Source organism: Ostrea edulis, chromosome 10, assembly GCF_947568905.1.
Source record: "Ostrea edulis chromosome 10, xbOstEdul1.1, whole genome shotgun sequence".
Taxonomy (NCBI): Eukaryota; Metazoa; Mollusca; class Bivalvia; order Ostreida; family Ostreidae; genus Ostrea; species Ostrea edulis.
The window spans coordinates 22,136,780-22,160,377 of NC_079173.1; the positions used below are offsets into that span (position 1 = coordinate 22,136,780).

At 36.6% G+C, this 23,598-nt stretch overlaps 1 protein-coding gene and 1 long non-coding RNA gene across 31 annotated transcripts in view; one reads left to right on the plus strand and one right to left on the minus strand.

The window, feature by feature from the left end:
• LOC125665537 (uncharacterized) overlaps positions 1-6,072 on the minus strand; it is a 46,645-nt gene extending 40,573 nt beyond the window's left edge. Inside the window, exon 1 of one of the 2 annotated variants that reach the window (XR_008799448.1) lies at positions 5,989-6,072. This is a non-coding gene — a long non-coding RNA (uncharacterized LOC125665537). The remainder of the gene's footprint in view (positions 1-5,988) is intronic. The other variant, XR_008799449.1, reaches the window with a different exon arrangement.
• Positions 1-22,514, plus strand: part of LOC125665532 (nucleolar and coiled-body phosphoprotein 1-like) — a 64,947-nt gene extending 42,433 nt beyond the window's left edge. For 9 of the 29 annotated variants that reach the window (XM_056152259.1, XM_048898200.2, XM_048898205.2 and 6 more), the window contains 9 exons: positions 4,635-4,860; positions 7,027-7,184; positions 9,119-9,905; positions 13,088-13,237; positions 14,703-15,011; positions 15,619-15,645; positions 16,993-17,118; positions 17,869-19,505; positions 20,185-22,514. In XM_056152259.1, coding sequence (XP_056008234.1) covers positions 4,635-4,860; positions 7,027-7,184; positions 9,119-9,905; positions 13,088-13,237; positions 14,703-15,011; positions 15,619-15,645; positions 16,993-17,118; positions 17,869-19,505; positions 20,185-20,235 — 3,471 coding nt within the window. In that variant the 3' untranslated portion in view covers positions 20,236-22,514. Of the gene's footprint in view, positions 1-1,245; positions 2,705-4,634; positions 4,861-6,066; positions 6,280-7,026; positions 7,185-9,118; positions 9,906-13,087; positions 13,238-14,702; positions 15,012-15,618; positions 15,646-16,992; positions 17,119-17,868; positions 19,506-20,184 lie in introns of those variants that run through there. The other 20 variants (XM_048898208.2, XM_056152264.1, XM_056152263.1 and 17 more) reach the window with 11 other exon arrangements.
• The last annotated feature ends 1,084 nt before the right edge of the window (positions 22,515-23,598 follow it).

A 23,598-nucleotide genomic window follows, 5' to 3' on the forward strand; every position in this document is an offset into this window, starting at 1 on the left:
CAGTAATGTTGTCTGTCTATCATTAGTGTGAGATGAGATCTGGATTATTGTCTATCTGTCATTAGTATGAGATGAGACCGGTAATGTTGTCTGTCTGTCATTAGTGTGAGATGAGATCTGGATTGTTGTCAGTCTGTCATTAGTGTGAGATGAGATCAGTGATGTTGTCAGTCTGTCATTAGTGTGAGATGAGATCGGTGATGTTGTCAGTCTGTCATTAGTGTGAGATGAGATCTGGATTGTTGTCAGTCTGTCATTAGTGTGAGATGAGATCAGTAATGTTGTCTGTCTGTCATTAGTGTGAGATGAGATCTGGATTATTGTCTATCTGTCATTAGTGTGAGATGAGACCGGTAATGTTGTCTGTCTGTCATTAGTGTGAGATGAGATCTGGATTGTTGTCTGTCTGTCATTAGTGTGAGATGAGATCTGGATTATTGTCTATCTGTCATTAGTGTGAGATGAGACCGGTAATGTTGTCTGTCTGTCATTAGTGTGAGATGAGATCTGGATTGTTGTCAGTCTGTCATTAGTGTGAGATGAGATCTGGATTGTTGTCAGTCTGTCATTAGTGTGAGATGAGATCTGGATTATTGTCTGTCTGTCATTAGTGTGAGATGAGATCTGGATTGTTGTCAGTCTGTCATTAGTGTGAGATGAGATCTGGATTGTTGTCAGTCTGTCATTAGTGTGAGATGAGATCTGGATTGTTGTCAGTCTGTCATTAGTGTGAGATGAGATCTGGATTATTGTCTGTCTGTCATTAGTGTGAGATGAGATCTGGATTATTGTCTATCTGTCATTAGTGTGAGATGAGACCGGTAATGTTGTCTGTCTGTCATTAGTGTGAGATGAGATCTGGATTGTTGTCAGTCTGTCATTAGTGTGAGATGAGATCAGTGATGTTGTCAGTCTGTCATTAGTGTGAGATGAGATCGGTGATGTTGTCAGTCTGTCATTAGTGTGAGATGAGATCAGTAATGTTGTCAGTCTGTCATTAGTGTGAGATGAGATCGGTGATGTTGTCAGTCTGTCATTAGTGTGAGATGAGATCTGGATTATTGTCTATCTGTCATTAGTGTGAGATGAGACCGGTAATGTTGTCTGTCTGTCATTAGTGTGAGATGAGATCTGGATTGTTGTCATAGTGTGAGATGAGATCTGGATTATTGTCTGTCTGTCATTAGTGTGAGATGAGATCTGGATTGTTGTCAGTCTGTCATTAGTGTGAGATGAGATCTGGATTGTTGTCAGTCTGTCATTAGTGTGAGATGAGATCTGGATTGTTGTCAGTCTGTCATTAGTGTGAGATGAGATCTGGATTATTGTCTGTCTGTCATTAGTGTGAGATGAGATCTGGATTGTTGTCAGTCTGTCATTAGTGTGAGATGAGATCTGATCTGGATTGTTGTCAGTCTGTCATTAGTGTGAGATGAGATCTGGATTGTTGTCTATCTGTCATTAGTGTGAGATGAGATCTGGATTGTTGTCAGTCTGTCATTAGTGTGAGATGAGATCTGGATTGTTGTCAGTCTGTCATTAGTGTGAGATGAGATTAGTGATGTTGTCAGTCTGTCATTAGTGTGAGATGAGATCGGTGATGTTGTCAGTCTGTCATTAGTGTGAGATGAGATCGGTGATGTTGTCAGTCTGTCATTAGTGTGAGATGAGATCGGTGATGTTGTCAGTCTGTCATTAGTGTGAGATGAGATCTGGATTATTGTCTATCTGTCTTTAGTGTGAGATGAGATCTGGATTATTGTCTATCTGTCATTAGTGTGAGATGAGATCTGGATTATTGTCTATCTGTCATTAGTGTGAGATGAGATCTGTGATGTTGTCTCTCTGTCATTAGTGTGAGATGAGATCTGTGATGTTGTCTATCTGTCATTAGTGTGAGATGAGATCAGTAATGTTGTCAGTCTGTCATTAGTGTGAGATGAGATCGGTGATGTTGTCTATCTTTCATTACCTGGGTTGTTGTCCATAATGTTGATGGTCTTTATAACACAAAGAGAGAGGCAAAATGCATGTCTAAGCATCATGATCATGACAGCTTTAATTGCTAACTTTGTTTTGGTGAGACAGTTTATTTAGAAGAATCACTATATTATGAGGGACAGCCCATTGTCTATCCATAAATAAACCAGAAAAATGAACTACCATCACCATTGCAAGCATGGAATTTCCATAAAACTGAAGGAACTAATTTTTGATTTAAAGGGAAATGAAATGATTTTGACCAGTGATAAAAGGATCTGCTGAAGATTCAGATCGAGTTTTATGAATAGATTGCTAAGCCAATACTCCATATCTGAAATATTTGACCTTTGTGTTGACCTTTGATGTGATTTGTAAACAATTTTCCCTTGTCAGTATAAAAGTAGTGATAAAAATTGGATACTTGAAATGTATATGTATATATAAACTGGAGCGGGTGTGGAAATTGCTTGTCATAAAATCTTGGCTGAACTGAAGTATATAAAAATGTTGCAAAGGATAGAGTCGACTGGGTAGAAAAATATATCAAAAGCGATTGTACTGTTACGGCAATGTGTTGGGCTATGTTGACTATTTATGATATCATATGAGATGGAAGTGAAGGTGGAGTTCATAATGGGCATATTTGATACCCAGTAGCTGTTGTGGGACTTGGAAGATTTAGGTCAATAAGATGTCAAAGTCAAAGGAACTCCCATTTGTGGTAAGTGGTAAAATTATGTCAGTCAAAACGAATCTGTTTTTAATCGATTTGTTAGTTCTGAAAGTTATTGATTCAGAAGTGCTGTGTAAAGTTAATTGAACGGGTAATAGTTATGTAACTGTCTTTCTTCCTACCCCGGTGGATAATGTGCTACCCTGATGAGTACTGTTATAGCTGTGTTAGTCTGATGTGGGCCGGTACTCTGCTGTAGTTTGATTCTTTGAATTATTTATGCGTATTCTGGTAGATTTTTCCCTGATTCATCAAACGCATATAAATCTGAGATAGGTTCTGCTTACTTGTAATATCATACAATTGTTATATTTTTTGTTATAACTTTAAAATAATACACTAGTATCCTTAGAATTGTAGACCATTTAGAAATTTTGGATCTTCTCAAGGTGTTAAATTCCCATATCATGTGGAACACAATAAATTCCTCTCTGCTTCATACAAACGTTGAAAATTTTTACTCGGATAACGTCAGACTTTTGGCTTTGTGTTTCACTCCCCTATTGGATTCAGCCGCGCGCGAGTAGAGAGATCAGGCTGAATCAGAGCATGTCTTTTTTTCTGGGTGTTTTTATTCTGTTCCGTGAATCGTGATGGACTCTTTGCTCGTAATCGCTTTAGACCAGATAGAAAGGACTGCTCGCATTCCTTGGTATACAATTACTTATCTACATGAACCCCGGGTGTAATCACACAGTCATCAGATAGTGTTTAATGTATAGGATGGTATCACTGGATTTTGGGTTGTTTTTCTTTCTTCTTCTTTGGATTGAATAAGAATTTCATTCAAAGTGAAATTGATCGAGGGCAAGGATTGTGTATTTTCAAGACTCTCCCATCTTACATTGTGTAACTAATGCTATAAATATACAAGAAACAGATTAACAGAATCAAAAGTTTAATAAATTGTTTGAGACAGATTGCATGTTTGAGATTTATTAGATATGAGTGGTATGGTCTCTCTCTCTCTCTCTCTCTCAGAATACATCTCTCTCTGTATGTGTCTCTGATTCTCTCTTTCTATCTCTCTTCCCCCTCTCTTTCTCCCTCTCAGAATCTCTTTCTATCTTTAACTTCTCAAGTATAAAATCAGGGTAAAGCTTGGATTAGGCTGACAACATTTCTGTTTAACCCATGGTATTTGTTCTTAAACCTCCATATGATTGCAGAAGCAGGCACATTGATCCTTCAGTTAATCGGAAATCCTAGCATACAGAATTAATGGGTACATCCAACTGTAATGATGATTTTATTCCAGTGAAATAATTGTTCTGCCAGGCATTAGTTTTCTCTGCCAGGCATTAGTTTTCTCTGCCTGATCTACCTTCAGTGTATGTTAGAAGGTGTTTATGTTATATATGCTGCCTTAATCACCTCTCGCTCTGTCACACATTGACATTAATAATTAAGGTGAAAGTTGGAGTGAAAAATCACTATTTTAAGAAGAGAAGTCTTTTGTAGCTTCTAAATTGAGGTACAATGTCGAATGCACAATAGGCGTTGTTGTTTACAGAGACTAAGAACAATTATTCAATGAATTCTTTAACAAAATTTCCTGCTCTCATGTTCATATAACAATCTAATTTACCAATACAACCTGTCATTGGGTCAAATGCTGTCTGATGTGTTTCATACCAATTGTTAGACCATTCTTTATATACTGGTTTTGACTACGGATTACTCTGTTTACCTGATTAAAATATAGGGCTCACAGGCATGTGTGACCAGTCGACAGGGAATGCTTATACTCCTCGTAGGCAACTGATCCCACCTCTGGTATATCCAGGGGTCCATATTTGCCTGACTCTTAATTTTGTATTCTTTATATTATGACAGATTGATCACTGTTTGTTATCTTCACCTTTTTATTGATGTTATATATCTTGATAAGTTAAAGAATTTTTCTCTCTTTTGATAGATGACTAAGAGGTTCACGGTGAATCTCCCCGGGGGTCAGAAGAAGGTGCTACGGATCAGCCCTCAGTCCACGCTGGAGCAGGTTCGAGCCCAGCTGTGTCAGGAGAGACAACTTGAGCCGAGTCACCTTGTGTTCCAACTGCCCTCTAACCCACGACAGCAGCTCAGCCTGCAGACGACGGTCGCCGAACTCCCGTCAAGTGAAGTCAACCTTACTGGTGCAAATGGTAGGTCTGATAATTAAAAGCTGGGCTCTATCCTTACTTAAACACATTTAGATAATTAAAAGCTGGGCTCTATCCTTACTTAAACACATTTAGATAATTATACCCCCCGCAACAAGTTGTTGGGGGGGGGGGGGGGGGGGGTTATACTGGAATCGGGTTGTCCGTCCGTCGACGCAATGGTTTCCGGGCTCTAAAGCACTATCCTTTCCACCTACCGTCACCATATCATACATATGGACTACCCATGGGATGAAGATGTTCCCTATCGATTTTGGGGTCAAAAGTCAAAGGTCACGCGCTCTGGACATCAAAGTAGCAATATGGTTTCCATTTAAATTCTTTAATGGCTTTTTTCATCGCATGGAGGTGCTGTGTTCCTAGATACCTTTTGGATCATAATACTGAAGTTTTACCTATTACCAACACCCTTTGGGAGATTGGGGTAAGCAGGGGGTATTCTTAGTGAGCATTGCTCACAGTACCTCTTGTTAAAAGCTGGGCTTTATCCTTACTTAAATTATACATTTAGATAATTAAAAGCTGGACTCTATCCTTACTTTAAATTAAACACATTTAGATAATTAAAAGCTGGACTCTATCCTTACTTAAATTGAACACATGTAGATAATTAAAAGCAGGGCTCTATCCTTATTTTATATCAAACACGTTTCATTGTTTATTTAAATTGGAAATAAAATCCATAGTAACTGGGGTTTTTCTGAAGATCTGCAAGTTCATGAACTTGATCAGAAAAGTAAAGAGTGAAAAAAGCCTTTGAATAACTGACACAAGTTTCAGATAATAGAATTGCATTTACTATGACCCAAGTTGTTTTTTAAAATGATAATCAGGATTTGATAAACTGCCTGTGATTTAAAGCCAGGTTATCATTGTTGAATCACAGCAACTAGAAGATGAAGATCGAAGGCCCAAATAATAAAACACGTCCAGATAATGTGTGTGATTGTGTAATGCTGTAGTGATATATCATATGGTTTTTAAGTTCACCATCAATCTGCAAGGATTAACCTGTATTACATGACCTACCAAAATAGATTGATAACAACTTTTACTATAAAATGGGAGTTATTATTATGCAATATTGAAACAATGAAAACTTTTACAAACCTACTGATTCCTTGTCTTCTGTGTTACACGATCGTATGACCCATCATCCACCGGCCTGTGTAATAAGTACTTCCTGTTTCTTTTGGTAACGCAGGGTTAGGTTTGTCAAGCACTTCTGCTTCCTTCCGCCCTTTCCTTGTTATTTAAATATTTACACACACATAAAAATATTTGATGACAGCAGCTGACCGACATGTAAGGACGGATTTACTCTGTGCCCCAGTGACACCATGGGGCAGTGTATGAGTTCGCACAAACCCCCTCCCCAAGGCAAGGGATGGAGAAGTAACGGTGTGTTAAATGGATATGTCGTCTCGAAGGGAAAGTAGTTAATATTCAGTATTGTCATTTATTTTACTATGAAGGTAGGATGGGTTATATTAATGTAGTTGCCTGATGTTTTGTGTGAGATCATCACCATGTTTGTATTCTTTAGCTTACTTAGGTGAGGAAGTTATTATAGTTGGTTGAATGGACTGTAATGTCCAGCTGAACTGCACAGATCAGAGTGGTCAAATTCTTGTATTGGTCAAGCACTGACATCTAGTTATAGAAATGCTATCCAGATAAGATCATTAGGGATGACCAATACTGGATGAAGTTATGGTCTGAGCTAGCCCTAAGTTCTGAAGGTCATACACAACGTAATTATCTTGATAGTAGTGAAGGTACATGTATCAAGTAGTTCATTCAGAAAATCACTTTTGATGAAACTCAAGGATAATGCAGTACTTGAGTTTTATATGAAAATTAGACATGTGTAATAAATTTTCAGTGTTTCAATATCGTCAGAACGTGTAATGAAGGGGTGAAAAATCATTTTTTTTTAAAAAACAACTTAGAATCAATATTTCTTTAAATTGTTTTGAAAACAATAAAGTATAATGGACATAGAAAATGTAATTTTGATATTCCAAGTATTTCATAAACTTCAAGGAAATTGATCCAGTGTGTATTTCAGGGAAATTTATATTCAGAAAAAAATGATGGCGTGATCTGTGATAAGATCTGTCTTATTTTTTCTGATTCTTTTTACAGTGATGCTGGATGGCGCCAAGTCGATGCCCGACCTTTCGATTGGGAGGAGTCAGTCGATGAAGACTGAACCCCCCACCCCGTACATGCCGATGGCTGGAGAGGGAAAAAAGAAAAAAGGCTTCTTCTCTTTCCTGAAGAAGGACAAAAAATTTACTGTTGTAAGAGTTTATCTGTTCAACATATCCTCAAAATTTCACAGAAACATATTTTTATATAGATTTGTAGAGTGATTATAAGGAACAATTGAGGTAGGGCTTTGTCAGTCAAGAGAGTTTATAATATGATTATGGAAAACCATATGACCTCTCTCAAATTGAATCCTATTTTACAGTAAGACTTAAAAGTGATGCAGTCATTTTTCATACAATTACTCCTTTTAATCAGTGGATATTACCATGATTACATAAACTTTAAGAATTACACAATGTTTTCCTATGCTGTTTACGACCTCACAAACAAACTTCAATTTTACGTAGTTTGTTTACAAAATGTCAGGAAACAAAATTCCCAACAATACAGTAGCGTAAATGAATAACCCAGGGGGGGGGGGGGGGGGGGGGGGGGGGGGGGGGCTGTTGTTAACATGTGATAAAAAGAATCTCCCAAGGTTTATGGTTTGATATGATTTATATCCATCTCTATAAGCTCAGAAATAGAAAACACACAATCATATCAAACCACAAACCATGGGAGATCCTATATATATATATATATATATATACCATATGTATATTAAGAATAAAATTTATTATCTTCCCAAATACGATTTACAATATAAACCTAAAAAGGTGTTTTGGGTAAAAATTACCTACCCTAATTTTGCCCCATAAAAGATTTGAATTTAATTTTAGTGTGATGAGTGGTGTGTAGAAATTAAAAATTGACATATTTGTCTATCTGTTCCATCACGACACAAAGTAGATGGAGAGCAGACAGAAGCCTTGTATGGTATTTCTGAGAATGACTGAGCTCTGCTAGATTTTCACAGCTTTAATGGTGCTTAATCAGTGATCTCCACCAGATTTTCACAGCTTTTATGGTGTTTAATCAGTGTTCTCAATGGTGTTTCCTAATACAATCCATCTGCCCAATTGCTCCATTTGTGTTCAGATAACATTTCTGCATGAAGAATCTGTAAATGAGAGTTGTCTTTACACTTTCTACACAGATACATCATGTGACATGTGACCTTGACTTATAGTAGAGCGTTCGCTTCATAATCCCACTTGTGCCATGGCCGTGTCAAACCTAAGACGTTAACATAGGTAGGCATTGCTCCTTCGCCAAACGCTCGGCATTTAGAAGTGAGAATCATGAGTCTTTCAGATATGACCTTAAAATCAGAGGTCCTGTCTCGTGGCAGGCGTTGCACGATAAAGAACCCTCACTGCTACGGCCCTGAGCGCTGATCATAGATCTAAATGTTTGGTACTTTATCTTCAGCTGGTGACGTCTCAATATGAGTGAAAAATTCTCGATGGGACGTAAAAATAAATAAGCACACAAACAAACCTTGACCTCAGGTGTTGATTGCACAGTGCCTGTGACTCATTCTCTTGAACATTGTGAAGGAATTACATAACTACACATGCAAATATATACTCAAGAATGCTTTATTTCCATGATACATGTACTGGTCATGACTGGTTTTTCTGTTTATTTGTTCGGGCAACCTAACATTTAGTGACCCCGTAAACAAAGGTCACTAATAAATCCTTCCCTACACCATCTTTGCCCGCAAGAACCTGAGGCTCTGTTTGACTTTTGATTCTGGAAACTCTAAAAAGAAAATATATGTAGATTATCTAGTACAAGTGTTATGAGATCTTTCTTATGGGCACACATACAATATTTTAGAATATTCAAAACGTCGAGTTGTAGACACGGTACACTTGGTGCAGTCATACTTTACGGTTTTCTGTATCGCGCTGTATCAGATACTTTGATATCAATGATTAGGCATTTAGCTAAATCATAAATAGTACATGAATACGCAATCATATTCAGGGTTGTGTAACCAGAAATACAAGTTATTTTCTTTGGCCTTAGTGTATAATCTCAATTAAACTGTGATTTTTTAAATTTTGAATAGTCCATGCACACAGACCTGAATCATGCTGGAAAACCTCAGCAAGCCTCGACTTCACGGAAAGATGGAGGCAGTCCCCCTGCCACGAGACGGAAGATGGAGTCTGCAGAACGCCCAAAATCAATGTTTGTGACTTCCCCTGCCAATGTGGCTGTGAATGGATCAAAATCAATGCAAACGTTCTCCAGTGAAGTGGATATTCGGAGCCAAGCTGCTCCATCTGTGCAAGTCAAATCTGCCCCAGCACTTAATTCTGTGAGGGAACATCCTGTAGCAGGACCGCCCATCAAATCGGGAAAGAAAAAGCGTGCACCCCCTCCCCCGCAAGTTAAGCCTTCACCTCACACCGGTGTAGTGACTGCTGAAATTACTGTAGAAAACACACAGACGACGCCTTCTCAGGCGGAATCAAGGATCCCAGAAATCGTATCATCCAATCAACAGCTAGCTCAGAAATTACATTCCAGAAATAGTTCGGACTCAAGTGGTTATCATGAGCTAGCTTTAAGTGGAGCCGAGTCTCCCGACACGGCCAAAATTGAGGAGAATTTAGAACTGAAAGTGAGTACAAACATTACGCCTGTAGAAGGACATAAAAACAGTGGAGACAGCGGAATACGTGACATGTCTTCCCCCAGGCGTAAAGTACGTCCGGGTATTGAAGCCATGGAAACAGGATCGAGTCAAACACTGCCATTGGATAAAGTAGGGAAGAAAGAAATGTCAAGAACGAAGTCGTTAGAACGAGCCCCTGGTGCTAAGAAGAAGAAAGCCCCTCCCCCACCTCCAGGTAATGTGACCGCCACGCAAGATTTATCGTGTGGAGCTTTGGCTTTTTTACTTTCCATGCAATCCTCAGTCTTCAAATCAAGACCTGAAATTCACTACCCCACACTTTTGAATAGCATGAGGACTTTGTATTATTAATTCAAGTTTTATCCATCATATTCGGAAGAAATTGAACCCATATCAAATAGGTTAAGGATATTTTCAAGTACTAGCACTAGACTAAATTAGATTGGGTTCAAGATTATTTTCAAGTGCTCAGTCTAGGTTATTAGAGACTCTGGTATAATTTACCATGGAATATGAAGTGATTCCAACCAAGGGTTGCAAAAGTAAAGGTGTGGACTTCTTGAAAAATTTTCAAACTCAAGTTTGAGTTTTGTTTTATTTGAACAGTTAAAATTTGAGTAAAATCTCAACTTTAGTTAAAAAAAAATCTGGGCCAGGTTTTGCAAACCCGGGAATGGGATTATAAAAATCTCTTGTATATTACCATGAAATATAAGGAGTTTTAAGTTTTTAGCTCACCTGAGCTGAAAGCTTTTCTGATTGCCTGTTGTCCGTCGTCTGTCTGTCCGTCTGTAAACTTTTTTTTTTACATTTTCTACTTCTTCTCCAGAACCACTGGGCCAATTTCAGTCAAACTTTGGCCAAAAGCATCCTTGGGTGAAGGGCTTTCAAGTTTGTTCAAATGAAGGGCCATGTCCCTTTCAAAGGGGATATAATCACAAAAATAGGGTGGGGTCATTTAAAAATCTTCTCAAGAACCACTGGGCCAGAAAAGCTTAGATTTACATGAAAGCTTCCTGACATAGTGCAGATTCAATTTTGTTAAAACCATGGCACCCGTTTGTAGGATGGGGCCACAATAGGGGATCAAAGTTTTACATACAAATATATAGGAAAAATCTTCTTCTCAAAAACTGCTGGGCCAGGAAAGTGGAAATTTACATGAAAGCTTCCTAACATAGTGCAGATTCAAGGTTTTTTTTAAATTATGGTCCCTGGGGGTGAGATGAAGCGGCAATAGGGGATCAAAGTTTTACATACAGATATATAGGGAAAATCAATAAAAATCTTCTGATGAAAAATCACCGGGCCAGAAAAGTTTACATTCACATGAAAGCTTCCTGACATAGTCCAGATTCAATTTTGAAAAAATCATGGCTCCCGGAAGTAGGTTGTCCCAACCTACTTCCGGGAGCCATAATAGGGAACAAAGTTTTACATGCGAATATATAGGAAAAATCTTTAAATATAAGCCAAGGTGACTCATATGAGCGATGTGGCCCATGGGCCTCTTGTTTTTCTTCAAAAAATCTAGGTCAGGTTTTGCAAACCCGGGAATGGGATTATAAAAATCTTTTGTATATTACCGTGAAATATAAGGAGTTTTTTTTTGCTTTTTGTAAAATAATTTGTAAGGGTAGAACTGACTACCGGTACCCTATAACACATGTTAATGTATGAAGGAGTACTTATTAGATTCTCTCATACCGTTCTATTTTTTTCGAGATATAATTTTTTATTTTTACATATAATTGCTATCTTGAATTTATGAAGAATTTTAACTTTTTTGAAGTTTTGCTTGTAAACATACTTAGATGGAAAATATTTTGCAAAATTAGATATTCAGTGAGAAACTTTGTCATAATTTGTAACGGTAATAATATAGGAATTTGAGTACATATAATTAACGTCTCATTAGGATTGAAATTTCTTCACAAGTTTCTTGTGTGAACTACGTGTGACATATCTAGGTATTAGAAAATACCTTTATATTCTGTAGAAATATATGACTAAGTATTTTTCTCTCATATACTGTTAAGTTTTTATGAGATATAAATTTCTCCACTTTACATTATCAAAATTTTCTACCTTTTTTTAGGGCCTTGCCTGCCATATGGCAGGTACCCTAGCTTATTAGTAATCACTGTCTGACCGTTCATCCGTCTGACCATCAGCGCTTTCTATACGGTACACGATAACTATAGTTTCTTTCAGAAGATTTTCATAAATTTTTTACATAATACTCAGATTAGGCAGAAGAAGAGCCTTTCAAATTTCAGATTTATTGGCTTTGTCCTTACGGAGTTAAGGGACTTAGAATTTTTTAATATTGATAGAGATAATTGCACTTTGTATAGGACACAATAACGAGAGATTACATGAGAAAATCTTGATAGAATTTACAGGTAATGCTTGGATTAGGAAGAGAAAGATCCCTTTTGTTTTTCAGACTTTTTGGTTTTGTCAGGACGGGATTATAAGACTTAAGAATTTTTTGTATTAGGTAAAATATTCATTGTTGGGCCCTATCTGACTTTGACTTGTCAGTATTTTTTAAGCCTTTTTCACAATCTGTTTGGTTGTAAGATATGTGAAACTGCATCCTCTTTAGGTCGAAAATCGAAATCGTTAATTGAGATTAATTTAATGATGAAAGTGTTCTTCTGAATGGCGTTTTAACATTTATCTGACATTGTATTTAATGCAAACACCAAATCATTTGATATGTTTGTTATATTGAGTTTTGAACACAAGTAATGAAAGAAGAAACTTGCCTGAAATAAACACTATATGTATACATCTTGTACCCACCCAAGTGTTCAACAGATTACTGAACGTACCTCCATCACAGAAGAGCTGATATCTCGGAAATTGCACATATCGTTTTGTTCATAATTTTTATAATCTCAACTTCTTGCGTGGAAATTGCCTGTGTATTGCCACAGTATATTACATATATTAGTATGAGAGAAAAATATTGCAGTCCTATTGTAGAATATTTAGATTTCAGCTTCACAGAATAGATTGGATGTTACTGTTTTCCTATGTAGAACTCATGCTGTTTTCACTGTGGTGCACACTGAGATTTTAATGCTGTATGTACTTATTTCAGTATACTCAGAAATGATCATATACATATATTTATATATATATATATTACAGCCAAGGATAACACTGAATAAATATGCTATCAAGCGTTTTTGGCTTTGAACATGAACAAGCAAATGAATTAGCTGCTAATAAGTACATACACAGAAAAGATTGCACCCAGAAATTAGATTTAACTTGGACAACATTTCTTCACTAACAAGTGCTTGCTAACAGACCCTGGTGAGAGGACTTTCTTGCAGTGTGTTTTGTGGTTTTTAGAGTGCTCTGTTTTTGCACCCTCTTTAGGTCAAGCTCCGCCCCCTGAATCAGCTCAAGCTCCTCCCCCTGATCCAACATCTGTTTCTCAAAAGGCAACTATTCCCAAACCCGCTCGGAAATCCTCCGATTCGACTGTCCCTGTTCCTACCTCTACCCCCAGGCCTTCTGTTCAGAAAAGTAAGTACTTATTGTCTGCAAGTCATTTTGGGGTCAGAGGTTCAGTTGCCTTTCAGGAATCAAATGCCAGAATAGTAAGTGTAATAAATCTTGTTTTCATTACTGTGCAGATCTCAGGCTGATGAATATAGAGAGTAAATGACAATTAACAATTATCTTGTTAATTATATAGATGTAAGAAATGAATGAAAGAAAGTAATGTTTGGCAAACCAACTTTCATTTGTGTGCAAGAAATATTTGGAAGACTCACAAGTACCCACACACTAATTGTCACAAGTACAATATATTCCTTCTGAAACTGTAGATAGAACCATCTTTAATTGTCTGGTTTTCTACTTCACTTCATTAGAACTATTTTCTGGGCTATGTAACTCTGTAATGGAGAGACATTTTAGGTGCAAACAGACAGTGTAGCATGAAACCGAATGAAGGTCATCTGTCCAGTGCCAAGGTCACCAATAAAAAAAACTTAGAATTTCTTGTCAGTGCAATGACCTTTGTGATGTTGATACATTAGATGCCCTCACTAGACACAAGGGTTGCTTATAACCAGACAATGTAACATGAGCTTAAATCAAGGTCATTCGGATAAGGTCAAGGTCAGTGGTAAAAAAAAAAAGTATTTGTACTGGCCATAACTATAACACTAATGATGGAGAGAACTTATATAGGCAGTGCCTGCTGTCCAATCCTATTGTGAATTTTCATAATGAAATACTGTTTAAATAAAAAAAAAACTATAACACTAGAAGCTCTTTAGACAAATTGTCATGACCCTGAATCAAGATTGTTTTGGGTGAAATCAGTGGTAGATAAAACTTAAGATGTATTTGTTCAGGTCAGGACTTTATTGGGCAGTTGCCAATGGAGAGTGGTCATTAATAAACACTTTTACTTGGACACAAAGATTGCTGGTGACCAAATTGTGTGATCGTGAACTGTAAAGATAAAATATTGCTCATTCTTGTAGTTTATAATATATTTGTATATTTGGAGCTAGTTTGTGTTTGGCTTGTTTGTTGAAGTATCAGATCTGAAACACTGCATACCATACAAGCAGAATTTTTAGTGAGGATTTAATATTGGCATTTTTAGTGAGAGTGATGAGGTTGCTAAAACTGAATATTGATCGTTAACAATTTATTCCATATTGAAGGTAATACTTACCTTTCCTGGAATAATAAAGTCACTGAAATTACCTCTCACTAAACATATATACCCATTTTTATGGCAAAATTGTAAAATTTGTTTCTCGCTAAAAACTCCACTTGTATGGTATGCATATTCAGTGATCACTTATTTTTGTAATTTGAATATGTTACTCAGAGAATTTGCATCTCATATTGAATATGTTATTGACCCAAATTGTTATGATACAGTTATATTTTAAGAAGAAAATCAATTTAGTTATTAGATATAGATATTGATGAAATGTAATGGATAATTGTATCTTGTGTGGTGCAGAGGATGAAACAGTGGCCATTACTGCAGTTCTGGATGACCTTGACAATCACCTTGGTGATGATGTGGAGGAGGACCAGATGATGATGGTGGAGAACGGAGACCTGACCGTGGAGGAGGTGGATCAGCCACGCTCACTCCGCCCATGCTCATTTGTAGCCCCACCCCCTCCTGATGAACCGCCCCCAGAGGATGTAGAAATTGTCTGCTACAATGACATCATGGGAGTTAAGGTCGACACCGTGGATATCGGCACGGAAACCAGTGATGATAGTGCATCTTTCGATCAAGAGAGTCCAAAAAGTTCTACTAGTAAGTGCATGTATCTAAAGGCTGCATATAAAATCAGACCAATAAACTGTGATCAAAATATTAGTGTTATGTTAGCGAGCATTTGTCAGCTGGCTTTCATGAGCAGTGCTAGTGGGCACTTACTTCAACATAGGTATATTGAAGACCAACTGATGATACATTTTCATATGCACGTATAGTATGTACTCTAGTTTTATTTTTTATGCACAGAACGATTATAAATACTTATGATTGTTGAGAAATGCTTTGATAGTGGCTTAAAGCATAGTATTCACAAAAATATTCTAAGACAGTCAAGTTAGATTTATTTCTTCGTTCCATGGGTCATAGATAATTAGTTCCATTAGGAGAGTTTGTTAGTACATATTAAATACTTTTTCTAGTCTTAGATCATTTTGGTGGTTTGGACATTTTCATGATATTTAACTTTCTTATGGTGGGTTGCAATTCAAAGTCTTTTCTATAACCAGTTTCCATTCACAAAATATTTATGAAACAGTGGCCTGCATTCTAATATGTATAATTTTAGCAAAATATCTGAGCATGTTTCCTTAACTTAAGGAATTAGTATGGGAAGCTTGATATTTATTCCATTTTACAACTTTAGAGTTTCAGTCAGGCATCAGAAACACAAGTAAGATAGCTGTGGAAGCTTTGTGTATCATTTTGATTTGTAATTACCCATGTATCAGCCTCACACTATATCTAGAAAATCAACCAATCACATCACTCTAAAATATCAACCAATCATATCACCACCTAAAACCAGCCAATCACAAAGAAGATTGTAGTATAGATAAAGCTTTATGTAACCATGCAATTGTAATTCATCCAATAGTAAACCAGAACACTATGTGATCTTGCTGCTAGCTGCTAAGACCAATTTTCTCATACCATTATGATACTCAGTATGACGTGATGTAATAAATAAATGGTATTGAACAAGAGTTCTGTACTGCTTAAGTCAATACCATAATAATATGGATAGTATCAATTAACAGTTATAATTAGTGATACAGCTTGCCAATGATTTACTGCAATATTATTTCATACTAACCTGCTAGAAATTAAGCTTTAGGAAATACTAAAAAGAAATGGGGTATACAACATTCTTTAACCCTAGCACATTTAATTTACACAATAACATATGTACTATTTCAAACTCTTTTGCATGCGAGAGTTCAATTTTCCTTCTACTAATCTTATTCTACTTACAATGAATTTTGTTTATTTATTTTTTTATCATGATTACATAATTGTAAATTTGAATTTACAAAGTCATAATTGCAAGTTCGAGTAAATTGCGTGCAGCATATTAGACAATTTACAGTGATTGTGACAATGTAATTTTGAATGATTAGAATATGAATGTGGTTTTAGGAATAATTGTATGACTAAAGAACATCATGAGAATTAGTCCTTCCTTTTGCACTAAAGCATGTTCATTAAACACCTGTTCTGTGTTACCTGTACTGAAAACATTGATGCTTAAATCAAATTTCTTGATATGTCAAGCAAGTATAGAACATTTCAGTTTCGTTTTCAAAAACATTGCATCTGATTGGACAGTACAGCTCTAAGAAATTTACAATTTTTTGAAAATTGAAGAGAACAGAATTTGGACGAGCTAAAACTGAAGTATTTAAAAATTAAATTTGATTGGTTAATTAATTAAGTAACACAGAACATTGATTGGTCAATGATTGACCAAGGAATCTTATAATTACCTCTGTTAATCTTGTGTATCTGCAAGAGCTCATCTGAAAGAAAAATAAACAAATTTGGAAAGCTCACAGGAATGAATTTAGAATTTTATGCAATACTGATTAGAAATGGAATTCAGATAGTCAAAAATATCACAATGAATACATTTTTTTTTTTAAACATTGAAAAGATCAAAAATTAAAACAAGATCTTGATGATGAGCCTCTATTGCTGCCCCTGCTTTTTGTTGGTTTATTTATTTCCTGTTGCCCCACAGTGCATAGTCGAGCTGAAAGTCGGACAAGCATGACCTCAGTCACCACAATAGAGGAAATCAACATGGGCTTCGAGTTGGCCATATTGGCAGGGCAGGAAGCCATGTTGGAAGAGTCCAGTGAGGAAGGTATAAATCTAGTCCCCAGCAGCCACCTGCTAAGACAGGTGTAAAAATGAACACTGCGAGGTTCTTGTGTGATGTGAATATTGTCTGTTGTTTGCCCTAACCTTGCACATTATTCTGTATTAATACATTTAATCTTGGAAATATTTATTCAGCACTAATTCTTGCATGAATGATCTGCACGGAACTGAAATATTCCATAATATGCATTTATCTTTAATCATTATTATTCTTGTACTATTATAGGGAACAGTATCAAGGTGTACATAAACTTTGTGATAATTTGATGAGATTTTAGAAAACACTCACAAATAAGAAAAAACTGAGGTAGAACTACCAATAGAATTCCACATATTATAATCATCTCAACAACAGAAAAAACTAATTACGTTGATACGTACCACACTCATAAAACTAATTCTACCACTGAAGAACAATTCACACAGTGTGACTTTAAAAAAATCTTGTGTAGCTAGTACTGACCTGTTTCACTTTGAAGTTGTGTGCTCATAACTTCCCAGAAAGCCCTTGTAAGACCCACGCTTCCTAATCTTAAGGATTCAAGAAAATGACTCCCAAGATTCTCTTTTTATATATTGTTCCGTATAAAGTTTGTATATTTCTGATCTGAACAAATAATTCTAGTACTCATACACTTCAACTTATGTGCTATGTAATGTCATTCAATTTGACAAGGTTAATGATTTCTATATATATAGTAAGGTTTATTATGTATGATTTTAAATATTACAGATGAAGAAGAGTACAAAAATGAAATGGCGCACTTTGTAGAAAGAATGAAGAAAGAGGTTGTCAGCCAGAACGAAGCAATAGAAAAGGAATCAAATCCATTGGAACCTAATCTGGAATCAAGGCAGAAGATTTCTGTTGAAGAAGTCAAACTGGATTTACAGTCCTCGAGTGCAGAAAGTTCACCGAAACCCGGCCCTCGTGAGAATACAAACCAGGTAGCGGGTGACCAGGAAGTGTCAGAAATCACATACAGTTTTACCGTGGATGCTGTTCCTCTGGAATTTCAGGAGGATGAAGAACTGAAAGATCAGAAGAACGAGGAGGAGGAGGAAGAGGAATACACAGAAACCATCACTGAAATCATTTATCCACTATCCTCCTCGGATGCACTTGTGAGCCCGAGGAGGATTCCTGATTTGGATTCTCCAAAAGAGCATGCAAAATCTGTGGTTTCTGAAGAAAAACCTAACGAGGGTGAGAAAATTGAAGAGGCAGTGAAACAAGAGGTGCAAGTTCAGCAGAAACTGGACACTGTCCTTAAAGTTGAGGTGTCCAAAGTGGCCAAACCTGAGGAGAAACCAAAGGAACTTAAACGTGAGAAGGAGGAGTTTGTACTAACATTTGATGATTTACAGAATGTTGATTTCACTGGACCAAAGAGGAAGAAGCCCCAGAGTCTGAGTCTTAAACCAGAGATCAAACCACCAACAGAGGAAGTGAAAAGACGATCGGGTCGAAAGTCTCCTGCTGCTGTCACTTCACCTGTGTTTGTGTTGGAGGAACTGCGATCGCGATTTAAGTCTGACGGGGAAGACAATGTTTTAATTACTCCGCTCAGGGAGAGTCGGAGTAATGGAAGCATTAAAGAAAGATGCAATGAACTGAGTTTTACCCCCAGCACAGAGGGAGAGCAGGAACATGTGATGGAGGAAAAGTCCATCTCTCTGATGGCCCATCTTGCTGCCAGGTCACCTGACCAATTCTTAGAGAAGGACAAAATCATTGTAGAAAAACTTGATCTCTCCAAAGATGTGACTGATGGTTTTTCAGAACCAGAAAAGATGAAGAATAGTGATATTAATGAAGACAGTGTTAATAACAATGAATCTGCTCCAAATTCTGCTCGAGACAGTTTGAATAGCAATGGATCTGCTCCAAATTCTGCTAGAGACAGTGTGGCCAGTTCAGAACTAGAAAATGACCCCTTGGAACAAATGCAACAACAGTTCCAAATGTGGCAGACTCAGCTGGAACAAAATCAAAAGTTACTTGCATCTCAGCCTGTTTCAGTGGATGAAACCTCCCTACAGCTGCAGGACCAGCTTAAGAACCAAATTGAGATTCAGAAACAAATGCTTGCTCAAATGCAGAAAAGCATGGAAACGCTCGCTGCCCAATCACAAACAAAATCTCTTGACTCTCCTAGAGACAATGTTGACAAGTCTGAAGTGTCTAGCCGTCAGAATTTGATTCCGAGCCCCCCTGTCCTACCTCAGATGAGGATGAAGTCAGATTCTTTGGACAAAGAGAAAAAATCCAAGAAGAAGGTCAATAAGAGGTTTGAGCCAAAACTTGACCCGAGGGAGGAGTTGATGCTCCAAATCAGAGGCTTCCAGGGACGCAACGCCCTTAAGAAGGTGGGTGAGGGGTTTTCTTCACTGGTGGATTGGGGGGGAGGGGGGTCCGGGGATTGGAACCTTTCCTTTCGTCACAAACGTTTGCTAAAAAAAAGGTAAAAATAACGCAGTTTGAGGGTAGAACCCCTCCCCCTTGAAAACCAAAATTAACGGTTAGAACACACCCCCCCCCCCCCCTTTAAAAAATTCCTGGATCCACCCCTGTTCTTGAACATACACAAACTTTCTATAAGAATTACATTTTGTGTACGTTATACAAAACGTTTGTTACTTGTATTCATATGACTTGTTATGACTCATATGAGAATATTGAAGGTAAGATTTAAATATAATTGGATGTATTTAGTGGGGAAGTTTTCGAAACATGGCTGGTCCTCATGTGGTTAAGTCTTAACAGAATTGACTGTGACATTGATCCAGCAAAGTTGTGACCTTGACATTCATTTTATCGAATATGAAATCTATTAGCTGTAAATCTCTATGGCTCAAAAAGTTACAGCCAATTGTAAAGTTGAATAAAAAATTTAAAGAAATAAAATGTTTGCGATTTCTTCTATCATGTTCAGTTGCTTGTGAAATGAGGAAATCTCACAAGAAATTAAGTCTTTTACATGTTTTGAAAATATACTGTAACTCTGTTAGTTTTAAAGATAAGAACTGTCTCCATTTGTTTTTGTAGGTTCAGTTGAAACAGACAAAGTGGGTGTCTGGGCCAGCAATTTCGCAGTAAATGTAGCGCCTGTTTTAACGGAGAGACTAAATTCAACATCTGACTACAGCATGACTTAGATGCCGTCATTACATGGACTAGCACCCGGAGCAGCAAAAGGGAGCAGAAATTTGTGATATCAAAATTCATGAAATCAACAGACAGTCAGGGATCACTAGAAGTCTCCATGTTATTGGTCAGGGGTCACAAGGTCTATAAGTCAGGGGTCACTAGGTCATCCATCGGAGCACATGAACAAAATATTCTGTGGAATTCTCATGGAATTAAAATGATACATACCAATGTGATTGCTGAAGTAAATTTGTGTTTGTGATAGTATTTTTTATACTACAAAATTAAAACTATTCAAGCAGTGTTATATGATGTTTTAGCAGTCTTCCAAAGAACTTTGTCAAGGTCATATCAAGCATTGACCTTGACATTTAAATTTCATTCACCTGATTATGGATGTACAAGCTGTATTTTTTCATCATTTACCAAATTGGAGGAAGGATGACATTTTGGTTTGTACCTCTTGCATTCAAATGGTTTTTTTTTTCTCTAAAATATGAAGGAATCAAAAAATAAGTTTATTTTTGTATGTCTGACAAATCAGAAGAAATCAACCACAAACACATAGTCATACACACATACATACATGCTGTATTTTTCTACCAAATCAGTGATTATGAAATAAGTGTCTTATGTTTTCTACTTGTGTTTAACAAATGTACTGACCATTTGTATACATTGCGTAATTTACAAAGTATATCTTTTGTAAAACAGTATCTATGCATCTTTTTCATTTTATTTGAGAAGAGAATACGGATATATAAATCAAATTTTGCAAAAGTTGGACATTGAATTATCCCCCCTTGATTTTAGAACGTGTATAATCTGTGATTGATAATCAGCATTTTTTTGTTGTTGTTCAGGACAAATGTTTTTATAGCGGTGATAATCGGGGAGGATGTAATGTATTTGTACATCTCGTCACCATCGTTGTGTGTATGAATTAATTATACTTTATTTCGTGCATTTGATATTCATATGTTGACAAAAGTGCAATCCTACAGAGTTCATATAGTAAAATTACATCATTCTATTCTTAACCATTAATTACACTGTTTATCGAGTGTTCATAGATAAAACAGATTTGTGTAGTCAAAGGACATTGTAAAAACTTTTTACATCTATCGGGAAATGAGTACCAAGGTATTTTTATTTAAATTTTTGATTATTTTCTTATATCAATTTTTCATGTGAAAGATTGTTTTTGCATGGATTCTAATTAGATTGTATGGCTATGTTGAATGTTACATATGTATTCATGTAATAATCGTAATATTACCCTGTGATGTAGAACGTATATGGGGATATCAATGCATGTAATCAGATGTTATATATTTCACTATCAAGTTGGAGTCCTGCTTTTCTGCTGTTTGTTGCAGGTACAGTTTCATTTTTTTTTTAACCACATAATTTTGTGATGCATGTACTTTCTCTTTCAAACATTTAGTACAAGTAAATTTCATTTTTGAAAGTACAATTGGGAATGAACTGTGGAGTTTCACGTTGGATTAAGTGTGCCAGCGTGGAACGTGGCTATTCATTCCCCCTGTATATTTTCAAAAATGAAATCTCTTTTTTGATATTTACTTTCTACTTTCATTTCTATTGGAATTTCCAATCATTAAAATAGATGTACTATATTTATCAAGATTCATACTCGCATTGTTCACAACTGCAACACATTCATGGCTGTCATTACAATTTGTAGAGATATCAAAACCAAAAACCATGGAAATGTTATAAATAGCATGTTAACCAAATTTTTTCTCAAATGAATTGGACCAAAAATTTAAATGTCATGAAATCTTACAAAAATAGGAAAATTTCTGTGTTTGGATGGAATTTCTACTAAAGTAGAGTACACATGTATGTTAATATTGAAGTAATCAAATCAAAATCATTGATAAAAGTTCATTACATTCTCAAATTTCATGAAAGTATATTCTAGGAAAGGCAAGTCATCCAGTGTTAGCATTTTATCCTATGGATAGTATGAGAATTGAAATAGGGGTAAATTGACAATTTGACACAATATTCTGTTAGTTGTAACATTATGCTTGTCTCTCTTTCTCTCTCTCTCTATCTCTGCATACACAGTGGCCAATGTATAATACTGTACATGTGTAAGTCAATATTAATTTTTTATTTGTATCTTATTCATTGTATACATATATTGAAAGGCTTTGTGTCAATTTAGATACAAAGTCATTAAAACCCAGAAATTTTGATTTGATGATCTCTTGTTTTCTTGATGAAGGGGTGAGAGGGAAATGGGCAGTATACATGTCATCGACCGGTGGGAATGTTGTAAAGGGTAATTTGACCCTGTGTAAATGTTGTAAGGGGTAATTTAATCCTTTGCGAATGTCATTTGACCCTTTTTGAATGTCGTATGAGGTAATTTGACCCTTTATGAATGTTGTAGGGGGGTAATTTTACCCCCTGAATGTTGTTTGGGGTAATTTGACATGGTGTGAATGTTGTATGGAGTGATTTGACCTGGTGTCAATGTTGTAGGGGTAATTTGACCCTTTGTGAATGTTGTATGGGGTAATTTGACCCAGTCTAAATGTTGTAAGGGTAATTTAACCCTTTGTGAATGTCATATGGGGTAATTTGACCATTTTTGAAGGTCATATGAGGTAATTTGACCCTTTATGAATGTTGTAGGGGGTAATTTTACCCTCTGAATGTTTTTTGGGGTAATTTGACCTGGTGTGAATGTTGTAGGGGGTGATTTGACCTGGTGTCAATGTTGTATGGGGTAATTTGGTCTGGTGGGAATGCAGTCTCTACCCAGAGTTGTCGTTCCTTGCTTTCACTTACACTGTAAGTGAGTGTAAGGAACGATAACTCTGGGTAGAGATTGGTGGGAATGTTATATGGGGTAATTTGTCCCAGTGTGAATGTTGTTGGGGGTAATTTGACCCTGTGTGAATGTTGTATTAGGGTCATTTAACCCTCTGTAAATGTTGTATAGGGGTGATTTGACCCGGTGTCGATGTTGTATGTTGTAATTTTATCCTCTGAATGTGTTAAGCCGTTCTTGGCACACTGATTTTGACTACGAAATACTCCGTTTACCTGATCAAGGTATAGGGCTCACGGTAAGTGACCGGTCTACAGGGGATGCTTACTCCTCCTAGACACCTGATCCCACGTCTGGTATATCCACTTAGGGGTTCGTGTTTGCCCAGCTCTCTATTTTGTATTGCTTATAGAAATTGTGAGATTGATCACTGTTCGTATCTTCACCTTTCATTTACAAAAACAAGTAGTGCCCGTGCAATGTCTGCCAACACGATTGGTTAT